We start from the raw sequence: 16,076 nt of genomic DNA on the forward strand, positions 1-16,076 counted from the left end.
TTATAAATAGATAATATAAAATATAGTATAAAACTATAAATATAGTAAACTATAAAATATAGTATAAAACTATAAATGTAGTAAACTATAAAATATAGATAATATAAACTAAAATAATAATATAAACTTTATTATTATAAGCAGCACTTTATTATAAATAAAGTGCTGCTTTTGAATGCTATTATTAATCAGTTTATTAAGGAACTTTGACCTCGAGAACCCTAAGAGCTAGGAGGATTTACATATTGTATTATCATCTATGCAAATGACTAAAAGAAACTAACAGAGGATATAAAAGGATTTTAACATGATTTTTAAATGTCTCATTAATAATAAAATGGCACATTTGTATATATATTTTTTACGACTTATATAAATCGAATAAATCGAATAAGAAAGGAGATAAATCAGAAATTGGAAATTATAGACCAATTAGCTTGTTATCCCATATCTACAAGTTGTTCACAAGGGTCATTACTAACAGATTAGAAAGAATACTTGATGAGAATCAACCGAAAGAGCAAGCTGGCTTTAGGACAGGATTCTCAACTATGGATCACCTTCACGTAATATCACAGCTAATGGAGAAAGCAAATGAATATAAAACACCATTATGCCTGGCATTTGTGGATTATGAAAAGGCATTTGACTCTATACAGCATAAGGCAATGTTTCAGGCACTGGAAAGACAAGGCATAGATACTCCATATATTATGATTTTGAAGAAAATATATGAGAGTGCTACATCCTTTATTAGACTAGACAAAGACAGTAGCAAATTTAAAATCGAGAAAGGAGTTCGACAAGGAGACACAATATCTCCGAAGCTGTTTACTGCTGCCCTTGAGGAAGCTTTCAGAAGATTAGACTGGTCGCAGAAAGGAGTCAATGTGAACGGAGAGTACCTAAACCATTTACGATTTGCAGATGACATTGTGGTCATAAGCCACGATCCCAAAGAATTAGAGGAAAATCTTAATCAGTTATGCACAGTTAGTAAGGATTTTGGACTAAAGATGAATATGGCTAAAACAAAAGTAATGATGAACAAGTATGCCACGGAAAGGGAAATAATGATTGAAGGAGCAGTAATTGAAAAGGTGGAGTCATATACTTATCTGGGACAAGTTATTAGCTGGAATAATGATAAATGGCTGGAAGTCAAGAGAAGAATAAATTTTGGATGGATAGCATTCAGGAAATATAGTCACATACTGAAGAGCAATATCCCAGTTTGTGTGAAACGTAAAATAATGAATCAATGTATACTCCCCACCATGACTTATGGAAGTGAAACTTGGGCACTCACCAAAAGAATGGAAGAGAAGCTAAGAACTACACAGCGAAGAATGGAACGAATTATATTGGGAATCAGACTGTTAGATAAGAAGAGAAACACATGGATTAGGCAGCAAACTCAAGTAAAGGACATTCTTATCAAAACTAAAGAACTAAAATGGTCTTGGGCAGGACACATAGCTCGAAGACATGATGACAGATGGACTAAGAAAATAACAGAATGGTACCCAAGAGGAGCTAGAAGAAAACCTGGAAGACAAAGGCGGAGATGGATAGATGAAATTCATGAGTTTTTGAGTAGTAAATGGATGGCCAGTGCTCAAAACAGAAAGAACTGGAAAGTTGCTGGAGAGGCCTTCATCCTGCAGTGGATTGAAAATGGCTGATGATGATGATGATGATAAATCGAATTAAATATTTCATAAAATTCTGTTTTCCATTAAATGTACAGTATAGTATTATGTTTTTTATAGTAACACAGTGCAGCAAATATTCAAATTGGGTTCTGTTTATCTTCATTACTTGGTGTTTCTTTATAAATTTGGGTATGCTGACTTAGTTTTTGTGTAGGATAAATAGTTTGCTTAGAAATGAAAATATGGAGTAAATATTAAATAATACTATATCCAATTTATTAATAGTTTAACTCCAATAAAGGATAGAGTATTAATCTTTGCTAAAAGTAAAGCAATTGCAAAATTTGCAATCTTTGCAAAAATCAAAAAAAAAAAAAAAAAAAGCTTTAAAATTTTACATTTGAACTCTGTCTTTTGTGATTTCTATGATAATTCCAAATCAAGGACCATTGATTGTATACCCTGAATCTTATTATCCCACGCTTTTCATTAACATTGTTCCGATTTGATTTGGAAAAATCTAGGTGAGAGTGCAAGTAGATCGAGCTTGATCGATATTTTGCGTCCCATTTTACTTAATTTTCTGCGAAGGGTGGTCAAAAAGTTCTGAGAACAAGGTATATAAAATGTATTAATAAATTATAGAATAGATTATTTTGATAGCTTAATATCTTATAAAATAACAAAAAAAAAAAAAAAATGTATGTCAATATGTCTTATGCAGTTTATAAAATTTAGTTAGTATTTGGAAGAAAAGTGAATATCCAGCAAATTGAGCAACGTTCAGTAATCATATTTTTGACCAGGGATGGCAGAAATGCTAAAGAAATCCACGGAAGAGAATGAGTGGAGAGTTGGGGAAGTATCACCCGGTTATGCTACTGCTACAAGATGATCTGCAGAACTCAAAAGAGGATGATTCAAGTCTGGTCAGCCATCCGAAGCAGTCAATTTTGAAACAATTGCCATCGTTGAAGAAAAAATCTTAGAAAACAGAAGAATTAAAATATCTGAAAAAGTACTTAACATTTCTCATGGAAGAATTGTAACAATAATACATGAGTATTAGAAATGTACAAAGTTTGTGCAAGCTGTGTTCCTAGGAACCTTTCCATTCATGACAAACATTAGAGGGTGGAGTCATCAAAAGACAATTTAAATTTAATTCTTTCTAATCGAGATAATTTTCATCTGTTTGGTGACTGGCGATGAAACTTGGATCATCCTTCGTAGCAACATGTTAACTAGTTATAATTTTCCTTTCAGTGTTACCAATAAAGCCATTCACTACAAGGCGAAATGATTGCTACATATTTTGCCTTCCAGTTCTTGTGAAGCTAACATCTGCTTAACTTCTGGACGAATAAATATGCGACCTTTCACTTTTCCATCAGGAAGTTTGGAACCGATTTTAGGTAACTATAAAATACCATGAACAATGCCAAAGTACTCTCTTCTACAAAAATTTATTTTCGCTGTCTGAAAACAGCAAGTCACACACATAGCATAAACAAACGAACGAACATCCATGCATGCAGACATCTTGATAAGTGGCGCTCTCAGAACCTAATGCTTTAACAAATTGACCAGTCCCAACTTATGGGAATGGTCGAAGGAAGACTTTGTTTCTTCGAACCAAGGGATTTAGCGCACACAATGTATCCAAGGGATTGGATACATTGTGTGCGCTTCTGCAACTCGATTCTGACGAACGTTCTCTTTTCGTGTAGTGTTAATCTACTGGCCTGCTGTCCCAGAGGCAGAGAAAGCAGGGGAACTTAGTGAAATCGCCTTACAAACCCAGAAGGGACCCCAGCACTCCAACCATTCCAGCACGTTACTTCGGTCTTACCCTATTTCAAATATAACGGAGAAAAAAAAAAAACTTCTTTTCTATAGTAATTTAACTTTTGAAGAGAGAAATACGTTTTCTCTCTTCAGAAGTAAATGGTGAGATATCTTTTGGTGAGAATACTCCTTATGAACGATCGGTGCCATTATGGGAAAAAATAATGCTTTTTTTTTTTCCTGGCATCGGATTGGATTGAAACAAGATAATTGTGCACAGTGGTTACTTTCCGCATATCGGAAAGTGAATGCAAACCGTTTTTCCTAAAATAAACAAAAAATATTACCATATTTTGCGGTATCAAGTTGATTCAATAACGCGGCTTGCGTAATTCTTATTGCACTTCATCGTTCGGCTGCGGTCACCCCTATTGGAGCATTGCACTAGTATACAGACTGCAGTGATTATATGCTTGGAGTGTGTTGTAGTGGTGGCCACTTTCAACGTGTGAAAGGAGGAGTTATTTCTTTTCTTATTTTTACTCTTCAACAGGTGATTAGGTGTAAAGATTCTTGGTCTTGATTTTGCCTAATGCTTCCTGGCTTGGTTTTTTGGAACTGAAAATATATTTCCATGGCCCAAAATCACATCTTTGTGGGCATGTCAAGGACCAGTACGGGCCCGGGGAAAAGAGCCCCGGGCCTAGCTTTCCTCATCAGCTCATCTTTTCTGTAAATTATGTCAGTCGCTGGGGCTCCCTATACGATGTCCAAGCATTTGGCAGCTGATCTGCCTGCCACTTCCTCCCCTCGACGACTTCTGCATCTTTGGGATATTACTCTTCTGCAGTTTTTTCGTTAGTCTTCCCCTTCGGAACTTTTGGTCATTTGGAAATGTCAAATAACTTTATTCTTGGACATCATTAGGCTTATATACACAGCATTGTATTAAATAAAAAAAAAAAAATCTATAGCTCTGCTTTTATACAGAAGTTAGAATAAGTGAAGAGTAACTCTGCACTGATCTCTCTTCTCTTTCCCTATAATATGTGTGTATATTTATGTTGAAAGTCATTTAGAGAAAAGCTTTTGATGAGCGACTATAGTTGTTTTTCAAGTCACCCTGCCCCGATGGGGACGGCTACAAGATTCTCAGCAATGTGAGGCGTGACACTGCTCTTCCCGTATCTTTAATTATACGGGTAGTGACCCCTAGATCAGTCCGTCTCTCTAGTGCGGCGATTGAACGTAAATATTTTCAAAGGGACGATGCAATAAAGAAGGCATTGAAATCATGGCGTCTACAGATGGAACCTGAAGATACAGACATAACTGCACAGATAATGAACGATGTAATTTAGGATAATACACCTAAAACAGGAGAGATAGCGCGTAAGGGAGAGTTCTAGAAAGTTTGAAAGTAAGGCGCAGCATTATTAAAGAAAACTGATGCACAAGCCTTTGCTTAAAAATCGTGTATCATTTGCTAATCAGTTGCATAAATGATAGTAGGTGTGTTGCTAATAGGATTCTGGAGAAGGCATCGAATCCACTTTGAATATTGTATTTAGAAAACGTATTCTTCATTTCCTATTTGCTGAGATCGTATTTGCCCTACAATTTTGTTATGTAACGTTAAAAACATCAATGAAGAGCGACTGGTGACTCACATTGCTTCGTTTAATCTAAGCTTTAAGTACCTGACTGGATTCTACTCTCCACTGTCTTACCGAAGACTAATGAAAATAATAATAAAGTAATGAAGAGCAGATCTGTTGAAAGGTGTCCAGTGCTAGTAATTACTCTGGAACCAACATTACACAGTAGATTAGTGTAAGCTACTGTTCAAAATTTAGAAGTTACCGAGATCTCTTTTAACTGTTTTTGTTCATAACTCTTAATTCTCAATATCACATTGTGAGATTTATAAGCACACAAAACTAAAAAGAATTATTTGCTTAGTCTAGTTGGTTCAATGTGTCTGCTGTCTTGAAGTCACAGATAAAATAAATAAATTTTCTGTTTATACTCCGGGACGGCCAAACGGTCAGAGGAGTTTACAAGATACACAGAATACAAGAAACAGCACCGTATACAGCAGTCACGGGCTTAAACCCCGGTCACTCAAGGCACGTGTACTTATGCACCCGCGCGCCTGACCACTAGGCTACGGCGGCCTTCTGTAGATATTCATCTCATTTTCATTTCTGGATGATTTCTGAGTTCAGTCGCCAAATAAACTGAATATATCTGCAGTGAACATGTAACGGCTTCTAAAATATTAAAAATATGGATGATAATCACTGAGAATAAACAAAATTGAACTATTTACGGGCCGACTTAGCCGAGTGGTAAAATGAAAGAGTTTGGAAGCACACGCGTTTTGAGTCGATCGTGGTTTCAGCCCGCGTTACTGTAGATACATTTAATACTTTTATTCATTGTCGAAATGATTAATTGTAAATTCCTCTGACCTAGTGGTCGTGCTGGAGTATAAACAGAACATTTTTAGGTTCGACGTAGCCGACTTGTCCAGCGCGAGTCTGTAGTAATGTACACACGCGTTTGAGTGGACCGTGGTTCAAGCCCGGACTGCTAAATACGGTTAATGATTGCATTCATTATCAAGATTGAAAACTTCTGTGACCTAGTGATCATACCAGAATATAAACAAGAATATTATTAGATCCTACCATTCATTTTCATTGTTTTAATTTGATTGAACTTAAACTGTACAAATCACTCCTCTGGTCATTCTGGAGTATAAATTGCAAATTATTATGTTTTTTTTTTTTTTTTTTATTAATGTTTCTGATACCAATGAGCCATATAATCCACTTACAACCTTCAGTTTTTAAAGCACATTAACACTCTTCCAAAAAAAGTGTATTGTATTCTAAAAAAATATTGTATTGCTTAAAAATTGCTTAACTCTTTAAGCAATACAATGCTTCTTGTATTTTTAATGGTTGTGTAATTGATTTTTCAAATATAAATTTGACCGCATATAATATCCTGCTCCCCCCAAATGCATTTTTATCCCCCCTCTACCCTGTTCCAAATACTTATACTGTATATATATATGTTTACTTTGTTAGGGTAATTTCAGTTATTTCATTCATTGCTGGCATGGTATTCATATGCATATTATTGATCCTGTTTTTTTTTTTTTTCTCTTTCTTTTGGTTGTTTTTATGTGAGTGGCTGCACATCCTTTAATTAACTACTAGATGTAAAACCAATTAAGAAGATCTCTAAAGAAATGTTTTTTTTCTTTCTTTCTTTTTTTTTTTTTTTTTTTTTTTTCCTCTTCATGTCTTATATGTGTGTGTGCGCGCGCCCTGAAAATGACTTACAAGGTACACAGTAAAATATTTCCTTTGCAGTGATATCGTGCTAGGATCGAGTCCACGTAGATTGCTTCTTTAAGTTCGTGAGCAGTAACGTTGAGTTGCAGCGACCTCTACGATTTGTATCTTTGGAAGCAGTTAAATTCGCTTCCCGGTCTCGCAGAAGTGAGAAAGGTCACTTTCACAGGCTTCTACCCCCTTTCTTCTCCCCATTCAGAGAGGTCTCTTGTGAAACGATTAAGGTCCTTGTTTATCTTCTTGTTTTCCCCACGTGTCGTTTACCTTCCCTCATTCCTGCTGATGCCAGCGTCAGAAAACTAATTACAGAACTTAACCTTGATGACCCCAACATTTCTCGGTAGTAGATCGGCGACCACCGGGTAGTCTTGTGCACGGGTCTGGAGATGAGAAAACAGCAAGGGGAGAAAGGGGGTAGGTACTGGAAGGCTTCACCACACTGCAGTCTCTCCCTATATTCATTAGAAGCAAACTATGTTGGCCCCGCACTCGTGGAAGAGCTATGAAATATATTTTTAATTACTATTTCCATTTTTCAGCTATGCGGTTCTTAGCTTATTCACAATGTTCTGTGGGGAATAGGTCTACGATATGCAAGTTTTAATTTTTTTTTTTTTTTTTTTTTTTTTGTCTTCTTTAAAGTACGAAGGTTTTACTTCATCAAATAACTACCCCTGCGTCTAATTTTCTTTCAAATGTTCGTCTCTTATTCCTCATCACATAACCGGCACGTGGCTTGAGACCTCCCTGTAAGCTCTTGTTCTTTTTTTTTTTTTTTTTTTTTTCTTTCTTTCTTTCCTCTCTAGGTTCTTTTCATATTGTGAATAATCCTGATGTTAAATTCTTAGTTACTGCTTTAAGTCTTGTATATTATGTATTATATAACTAATTTAAATAATTATTTACTGTTATCATGCTAACTCCAACTTGTCTGATAAGATGACGGGTAGCAATCAACAAACAATTAACCCTTTATCAATCCCGTGCTTCAGTTCAGATCATTGCATCCAGATTGTAACGAATATCAGTGTTTCTGGTTCCATCTTCTCGTGGCTCCAGTGACTAATTTAAAAGAATTTATCAATCTTTTAAACGAGAAGAAAGTGGAAAGAAGATTAGCTTTCACTAAGTGTTACATAATGGAATTCGTCTATAAATACAGTAACTTTAGGAAATTTTGTATCTGATGGATCAGTTCAAAATAAATAAATGTTTATTTATTATGGAGTGGAAAGTCGAGGGGAAGAAGCCAGGGGGAAACTGAAAAAAATCCATGATAGATGAATTGAGAGTAAATAGTGGATATGGGGAGATGAAGAGGAGGGCTGAAGATAGGGAGAAGTGGTAGTTGATTGTATGCCTGGGTTAGTGAGCGATTTTTGTTTTTATGGTGCATGAGCAACTAAGTAAGGCCATGCGCCAAGTCTAGATGGACTCCCCTTTGTCAGAGCACTGATGATGATGATGACTTTGATATTAAGGGCCCCAAGTGGGTGCTCATAACCGTAAGTGTAATCTGTAGAAGTTTGTGTTCGTGGACTAATTTTCATATTTTGTGGATTGAAAAAATCTGGAATAACTCACAAGGGAAACTCTACTCCCTCCGTCTGAGATTGGCTAACTTACAATTCGAAAGAAGAGGACGTTAGAATTTCCTTTAGTCGTCGACAGAAATAGAACCCAGAACTCTCCAAACGAGCGGTAGACGGCGATGCATCGTGCCGACTAGGCTGTACGGAGGGCAGGTGAATACAAGACTGAAATGCGTAAGGCAAGGGCAGCAGATATTGCGATATATGCAACAATTCCTTGATATTCGCCGAAGGTACGTTCCTGGAAACCGCCGCGAATATTAAGACCAAAGAATTATGGAGAAAAAAGAGGGGTAGATGGATTTTTCTTTACAGAAATCAAGGCGAAAGTTCATGAACAATGAACCATAGGCGAGTTGTCAAACAGGAAAGTACATTTGTACAATTTTGAGCTAAAAGTTATAAAGTAACTCAAATACGGTAATCTTGTACTGAGTACGGTAATGCATGTAAACGGTAATGCATTTCACCATGTAAACGCTTCTGACCCTATGTGACTGTCCCGGAGCAGAAACATTTATTTATTTATTTAATTAATTTGTAATATATGTAATATTACATTTGAATTGTTATTTTTGTATTTTCTGTTTTATATGCAGAATAAATAAAAAGTAATTTTACTTTCTTATTTATTCTGCAAATATTTAGTTCACTGGAAAATTAAAATACTGAAAAGATTGAGGGCGTTGATGATACAGGAGATGGATTAGAAAGAGAGACATAGGACTTCTCTTGAAGATCTTTCTCTGAGAAGGCGGCTTACGAGTTTCTGCAGTTGCAATGTTCTTAAAAATTTTCGTTATGGATATTTGCTTCCTCTTACTTTGTAGATCTCCCTAAGGATCCTGTATTTCCTTGTAAGAACCGCGAGAGCCTCCACCGTTCATTTGAAGAGTACATTTCAAACATCTTGTTAGTTAGGGTACGTGTCCAATATCTCCACCAGTACCTTAAAGCGATAGGCTTTTGTTTCGCCTCACTCTCCCTTCTTTCTCGCTGCTTTCACCTAACTTTCCCCGAGTTTTTCGAGACCTTCTCTTCCAACATGTGAAAAACCCACAGTTCTCCACAGCTCTTCTGCCGATGAGATGCCTTTCAGGTATTTCACCGCATCAGGAAGCACTTCCTCCAGCACTCATTTCAAGTCTATTGTTTAGTTTTGATTTCATCTAAAGATTTCAGTCAGTGGTGTTTATTTATTTATTGTACTAGGTGATCGCAGCCAACCTTTGGCAACTCCATATCATGCGGATACAGATTTACAGTATGATTATTGTTTTTTTTACTTCCTTCATTCCTATTAACTTTCAATCCGTATACAGACAGGACATTAATATTCATATCATTTCCTCATAGAGTCCATAACCACCCTATACAGTTCAGGATATCACAAAATCACCTATCTAAGTTATTCTCCTCATCCATGAATACGTAAGTGTCTACTTAATTTGTTAGTTCGTACCGGAAATTCACAAATCAAAATTACCCGTACTGTGAATTTCAGAAAAATTGAATAGTAAAACGCACCAGTTTTAGTTCTCAGTTTAGCATAATCCAGAGTTCTAATGTAAGAAGGGTAAAAGTACTTCGTACCGAGTGAAAAGAACACTTCTAACAAGGCAATTCACACAAACAGATTTTTCACCCTTAGCTTGACATTCATGATAGGAGTGACCACTAGCTGCACAATGCGAACAGATTTCCTTGTTGTGTAACGTTTTGCAGTGTATCCATCACTGACTGATATAAAGAAATCCAGTAGCGGCTCGTGACTCTGATGTATGGGAGTGCCGCTTTTTAAAGTTTCATTAAATTGCTTTGGTTACAAGACATATAGACATAGATGGTAATAATAATAAGCAAGTTAAAAATACTACAGAACATTAACTGGACACTTTCCATTAATATGGGTAATCTCGAAATTGTATTTACAAATAAAATCCATTCTTCGGTTTTTATTTGTTTAAAATAGATTAACTTTTTCATTCAAGTTTGGTTCACTTGAATGAAAAATTCGGCACTGCTCGCTTCGAAGTTCCTTTGACTCGTTTTAACACCTCTAAAAAATTCATATTGGCAACCTGCCAACTAGGCATTACTCAATCACTGAGACCGAGCTGTGTAGCGCAAAGTTCCACCTACAGTTAAACTTCAAAGTTCGAAACGATTTTTCAACTGTTTTTTATTCGTGTATTATTGAAAATAGAGGATGAGTATACTATCTGCGGTACCTGTTAATAAAAATATTCATTGCGTTGCATTGTTCTTCACAAAATTTCATATTACTCCGTTGACTGTATATTTATATTTAAAAGGCTGGGGGTGCTGCAATTCCACAGTGCCTACCAACGAGCCTCCCCTGGAGAAATCCATTCTGTCTCGTAACAGCAGAGGCGTCCAACCCATTTTGGCTAGGGGCCAAAACAGGTAAAATTCTGCGGGTAGCGGTGGCGGGCCACAATAACACTTCCCTACCACTAATTACACTTTTTTTTTTTTTAAATAGAATTTCATGTTTGTTATCAGCTTTTATATTTGCAATTTATTTTATTTATTATTATTTTTTTACATTTAATAATTAAATAAGAAAATGTAACAAATATTGCATGACACTAATAACTTTCTTGTCATATAGTTATAATAATATTTTTTAAATACTGCCGAGGATACATAAAACATCATAAGAAAAATCGAATATTACCAAAAGCGGATATTTTTAAAATTAAATGTAAAATTATAATTTGTGACACGTTATAGTTTAACTTGGAGCACGCATAACAAGTGAGTTTACCTGCATAGCTGCGGGCCGCACAATGTGAAGGAATGGCCGTTGTTTGGACACACCCTGTGGTAGAGCATTCTCAAAATGTGTAGCAGCGTAATCAAAATGTAGATGAGACACTAATCGGTTGGATCAGTGTCTCATCTACATCCTTGAGCCATGCCCGTGACTACCAAATACGGTGCTGTTGCTTGTATTCTCTGTACCTTGTGAACTCCTCTGACTGTGTGGTCGTCGCGGAGTATAAACATAATTTATTTATTACTATATAGAGAAAAGTATGTATAGATATTCTTAAAATTACATAGGCTTGCAGAGAAACTACCCGTTGTTAATCGAAACCGCGAATATTAAATCCGCAAATATCAAGGATTAACTCTAATGTAAATGTGTTTAGGGAGGGAGCCAAGGTGAGTTTGAAAAGAGTCAAATTGTAGTTTAGCTAAGATTACTGGATGCAATATATCACAAGCTGCATTGCTTGAAACAGTCTTCAATAAAATTGTGGTCACGCTCGACTTGTTTCTTTCTATTTAATAAACTTAAATGGCAACAGCATCAAATATGGATGTATATAAGTAAAACAAAAAAATAAATTTTCTTCGTCAACTCAGAGATGACCACAGGGTTGAGAGGAATTCACAAGATAGAGAGAATTCAAGAAACACCTTATTTAGGAGTCACGGGTTTGAACCCCGGTCACTTAAAGCACGTGTACTAATGCGCCTTCTCGCCTGTTCACTAGTTGTCTTACCTATAGTCATTATTCATTCTGCTCCTTTGATTTTTCCAGCAATTGCAGCTGTGGGCTCTTCGTTTTGGGGATAATTATAATTAAAAAAAAAAAAAAAAAAAATTAAATTTGTTTATCCTAGTTCGATGCGGCCATATCGCATGTAGATTGGGTAACGGGGAAAGAATCAACTGAATCGAAATAATTATGCCTACCTTCCCGTTCTGTCAAGCATTTCATGCTTAAATCACTTTAACCCTTTTATTAATTTTAAGAAGAGACACATTTCAAAGTTTTTTTTTGTTTTTTTTTTTGAGAGGGGTGGGGGGTCTGTATATTGAATTTTGGTCTTTAACATTACATGTCGTAAACCGGTTATTCAGGGCAATGGGGGAGTGAAGTCAGACGCCGTACGACCGCGGAGTTGATGAGCATGATTTACATGTTTGCATGAAATATGAGAGACGGCATCGTTACGCCTAATTTACCTACTCGGAAGGTTTGAGAATCAGTACCACAAACCAAAGTGTCGTTGATCGGGGAAAAGGGGACGGGATGGGAATAATGATGAGGCGCAGGAAAAAGAAATTATATATATATAGGGTGTTTCAAAAGTGATGGTCAATAATTTAAAGGTGAACTGTACAGACTACAATATGCAAAAAGAGCCTAGTAAACATGGGTCTTTAAGTGAATCGTTTTGTATTGCACATTTCTAGTTGGGATCCACCACTGACTTGTTTGTTTAAGTTAGGTTATGCTCATTCTCTCCCTTTCCCCTCTCTCTATGCTCTGAGACGTAGCAGGCATACTAGTACTTTTCAAAGGATAGTCGACATGGAAAGAGGTAACAGCAACGAAGAGTATGCGGACGTGCACTTCATGTATGGTAAAGCCAACGGCAGTGCACTCGAGGCTGCACGTTTGTACCAAGAAGCATTTCCCTGCCGAAGGCAGCCCAACAGGCGCACATTCATCAGGGTACATGAACGTCTTAAAGTACATGGAGTACGAGCAGGTAGGCCCAGAAGTATAACACCTGATGTTGAGGAAAGGTTGTTAGAAGGAATAGAACAAATCCAGGAATTTCGACAAAGAGGGTTGCTCTACAAGAGCGTGCACTGAGTAATAGCAGTGTGTGGCGAATTTTACATCGCCAATTACTGTATCCTACATGAAGGCAAAAATATTCGCTGCTTTATGGGGTTCTAGACAGGAACTGGTAGGAATTAGGGATCCTCAGCTAGCGACCAAGTACATTTTAATGTGTGCCCTGCCAATTGCAATGTATGCCTCGCAAATCTGGTCTTCAGTTCCAGATTCACATTATAAGTCCGTCCTTGGGATCAAGTACTGGTTCTTGCGATGGCTTAACAGAGTTGCTGGCCACCCTTTTACTATCGCAAGGGCATTCTCTACTCAAACCTTAACATCGCACCCTGGATGCAGCGGACAATTAACAGGAACATACACACTCTCGCACAAATGCTAACAGGCAGAGTAGATGCTCCAGTCCTGGATAATATTCTAGTCAAACTGCGTGCCACTGCTAGACGTTGCGGAGAAGTAAATAATCCACTGCGTCCAGTCCTGAACAATCTTATAGCCTGCAAAGATTCTTCCCATCAAATACAGCAAAAGTATTTAACTCACTACACATGGATGCCGAAAAACTGTGTGAGGATGCAGCATACCGGAAAGAGATCTTCCAGAATTCGTACAGACTTATGAATCGGCTGCAAAGTACCAAAGAATTGTGAGTAAAAGTGAAACTTTCTGCTTTAAGAACAATAATAATTTGGTGAGCTGTTGACTGGTAAAATATACCTTCTGTAACAGTTATGTAAATATGTAAGTTATATATGTAATTATTAGTGAATTGTAAATATATGATTTGTGTAATGTATGTACAGAATCATTAATGTGTGAATACTGTATATATTAAACATAAAATGTGTATATAATATTTCGGGACGAGACTACCTGTTCAGTATATGTAACCCACTGCACGTAGTATCTCGTACCCTGATATGTACTTAGCACCCTCCCGGCACTTTGCCGTCCCGGGGGTGGTTTCTTTATGGAAATAAACAGATAATAATAATAATAATAATAATAATAATAATAATAATAATAATAATAATAATATCCAGCGTATACAAGGTCAGAGCAAAACCCTTCCCAGAGTGCTCCCATAGTCAGTGGTGGATCTTAACAAAAAATTTGCATTATCTCGAAAACGGTTCATTTGCGGCCCGATATTCACTGGAACTTTTTTGCTTATTTTAGTTTATACTTTTCACCTTTAAATTATTGACTATCATTTTTGAAACACCTTTGTGTGTGTGTGTGTGTATATATATATATATATAATTAAAAATGAAAAAAGATGGTGGCACAGTAAAAGTGCCACCATCTTTATAAATAAATAAATAAATTTTCTTTTTATATTCCGAGACGAAAACACGGTCAGGGGAGTTCACAAAATATAGAGAATACGAGAAACTGCGCTGTATTTAGCAGCAACGGGCTTGAACTCCGGTCACTCAAAGCGCGTGTACCGCGCATTTTTGTGCCCGGTCTTCCCACGAAAGTGCAGAAACACCAGGCGCAAAATATAAGACAAGATAAAAATTTAAATTAGACAAAGTAAACATGATAATTCAATATAATTCTAGCGGTTTGACTCTGCTGGTATGCGCAGAACAGCGTCGCATGGTATACATATTTTTTTCACTACAGGTTCCTTTATTTTTTCATTTTAAGTGTGCGCGCGCACCCATATAAACCATATCAACATAATTTATAGTTATGTGGTCAATCAAGATAAGATAATATGTACCTTGGTGTATGATCATTTATTTATTTATATATTCTTTCTTTCTATCTTTTCTGTGCTATTAGTTTACTTCATTTAACCTCACATTAATTTTGATTTAACTCACTGCACCTTATAAAAAAGCCATTTATTTATGAAAAAATTTTATACTACACTCCACTCCACAAGTGTATTTTATATTATTGTACTACGCCATCTCTGCTATAGCTGTTACGCGCAAACAGCAAAAAAATTAAAACAAAACCTCCCTAAGCTGGGATTAGTAATAGACGATTAGGGTTGCTAACTAACATCATTTCTATTATTGTGGTATCCTCACTTATGGTACTTGAAAATCAAAAGATACTTACCATGAGTCGACCTGTATGTATGTACAGCCCTGGCTGGCGCCGAGTAGTAACCGGTGGGGTTACTATTTCCATCGACGGGATGGAAGTATACGTCCATGTCTTCAGTTGCCAAGAGGCTGCCATCCAAGCTCGAGCCCATTCGGGAAGTGTCGTAGGGCCAGCGTGGAGCAGCGTGGGCTCCTGCAGACTGACCCTGCTCTGTCATCACATCCATAGTCGTCGCGTGCCACTCCTAGACCCCTGCCCGCACATATACTTGCGTAGGAAGAAAAAAATGTATGTCCTAAAGGACTAGGGATTTAAAGAGAACAGGGAGCAATCGTGACTGCCGCAGTTGCAATTAAGGACGTACTTGCAAGAACTACCTGAAAGAGGAAACAAAGAATTCCTAAAACAGCTGTTTATATATGCATATATATAGATAAATTCTGCAGGATTATTCATAATTTCTGATAACATGAAAAAATAGTGTTATTGAAAGTTGTGGTAAAATTCAAAATGTGTTCTGCTTGCATATGCTAGTTATTCTTTAGTAAACTGACTGATACTTGAGGCTGGCTGCGGTCCTATGTTAAAAGTGACCACTGGCACACATGTTGCGAGTTCAAATCCGTATGTCACCACAAAAATGCTCAGCTCTTCACAATAATTTTAACCGTGACCCTGGTACAGTATATTGGCTGTCTTAAGCAATTACAATGAGTTTGAAGAAAAAATTCAGAGTATAAAAGGAAACTTATTTATTTATTATATTTATTTTCTTATTTCTTCTTCTTCATATCGTGTGAATTCTTGCATTGAGTTTCTGTTTTTAGATATAAAATGAACGAATAAATTATTGAAAAATGGCACTGTTGAACTAATATTGGTCTGTGGGAATTGAAGCTTACAAAATGTTCGTTAGATTCAGTAGGCACATCCTGATTGTCTTCCAGTTACATCCATAACCTTATCTAAATTAAAAATGAA

The 16,076-nt window shown here is 36.5% G+C and overlaps 1 protein-coding gene across 3 annotated transcripts in view; it reads right to left on the minus strand.

The window, feature by feature from the left end:
* LOC150076261 (transcription factor GATA-3-like) overlaps nt 1–16,076 on the minus strand; it is a 351,889-nt gene that overhangs the window by 150,545 nt on the left and 185,268 nt on the right. For all 3 annotated transcript variants that reach the window (XM_090387746.1, XM_090387748.1, XM_090387747.1), the window contains exon 2: nt 15,108–15,472. In XM_090387746.1, the coding sequence (XP_090243872.1) occupies nt 15,108–15,321 (214 nt within the window). In that variant the 5' untranslated portion in view covers nt 15,322–15,472. The remainder of the gene's footprint in view (nt 1–15,107; nt 15,473–16,076) is intronic.

This window comes from Mastigoproctus giganteus, chromosome 13, assembly GCF_048544385.1.
Source record: "Mastigoproctus giganteus isolate SK-2022 chromosome 13, ASM4854438v1, whole genome shotgun sequence".
Classification (NCBI taxonomy): domain Eukaryota; kingdom Metazoa; phylum Arthropoda; class Arachnida; order Uropygi; family Thelyphonidae; genus Mastigoproctus; species Mastigoproctus giganteus.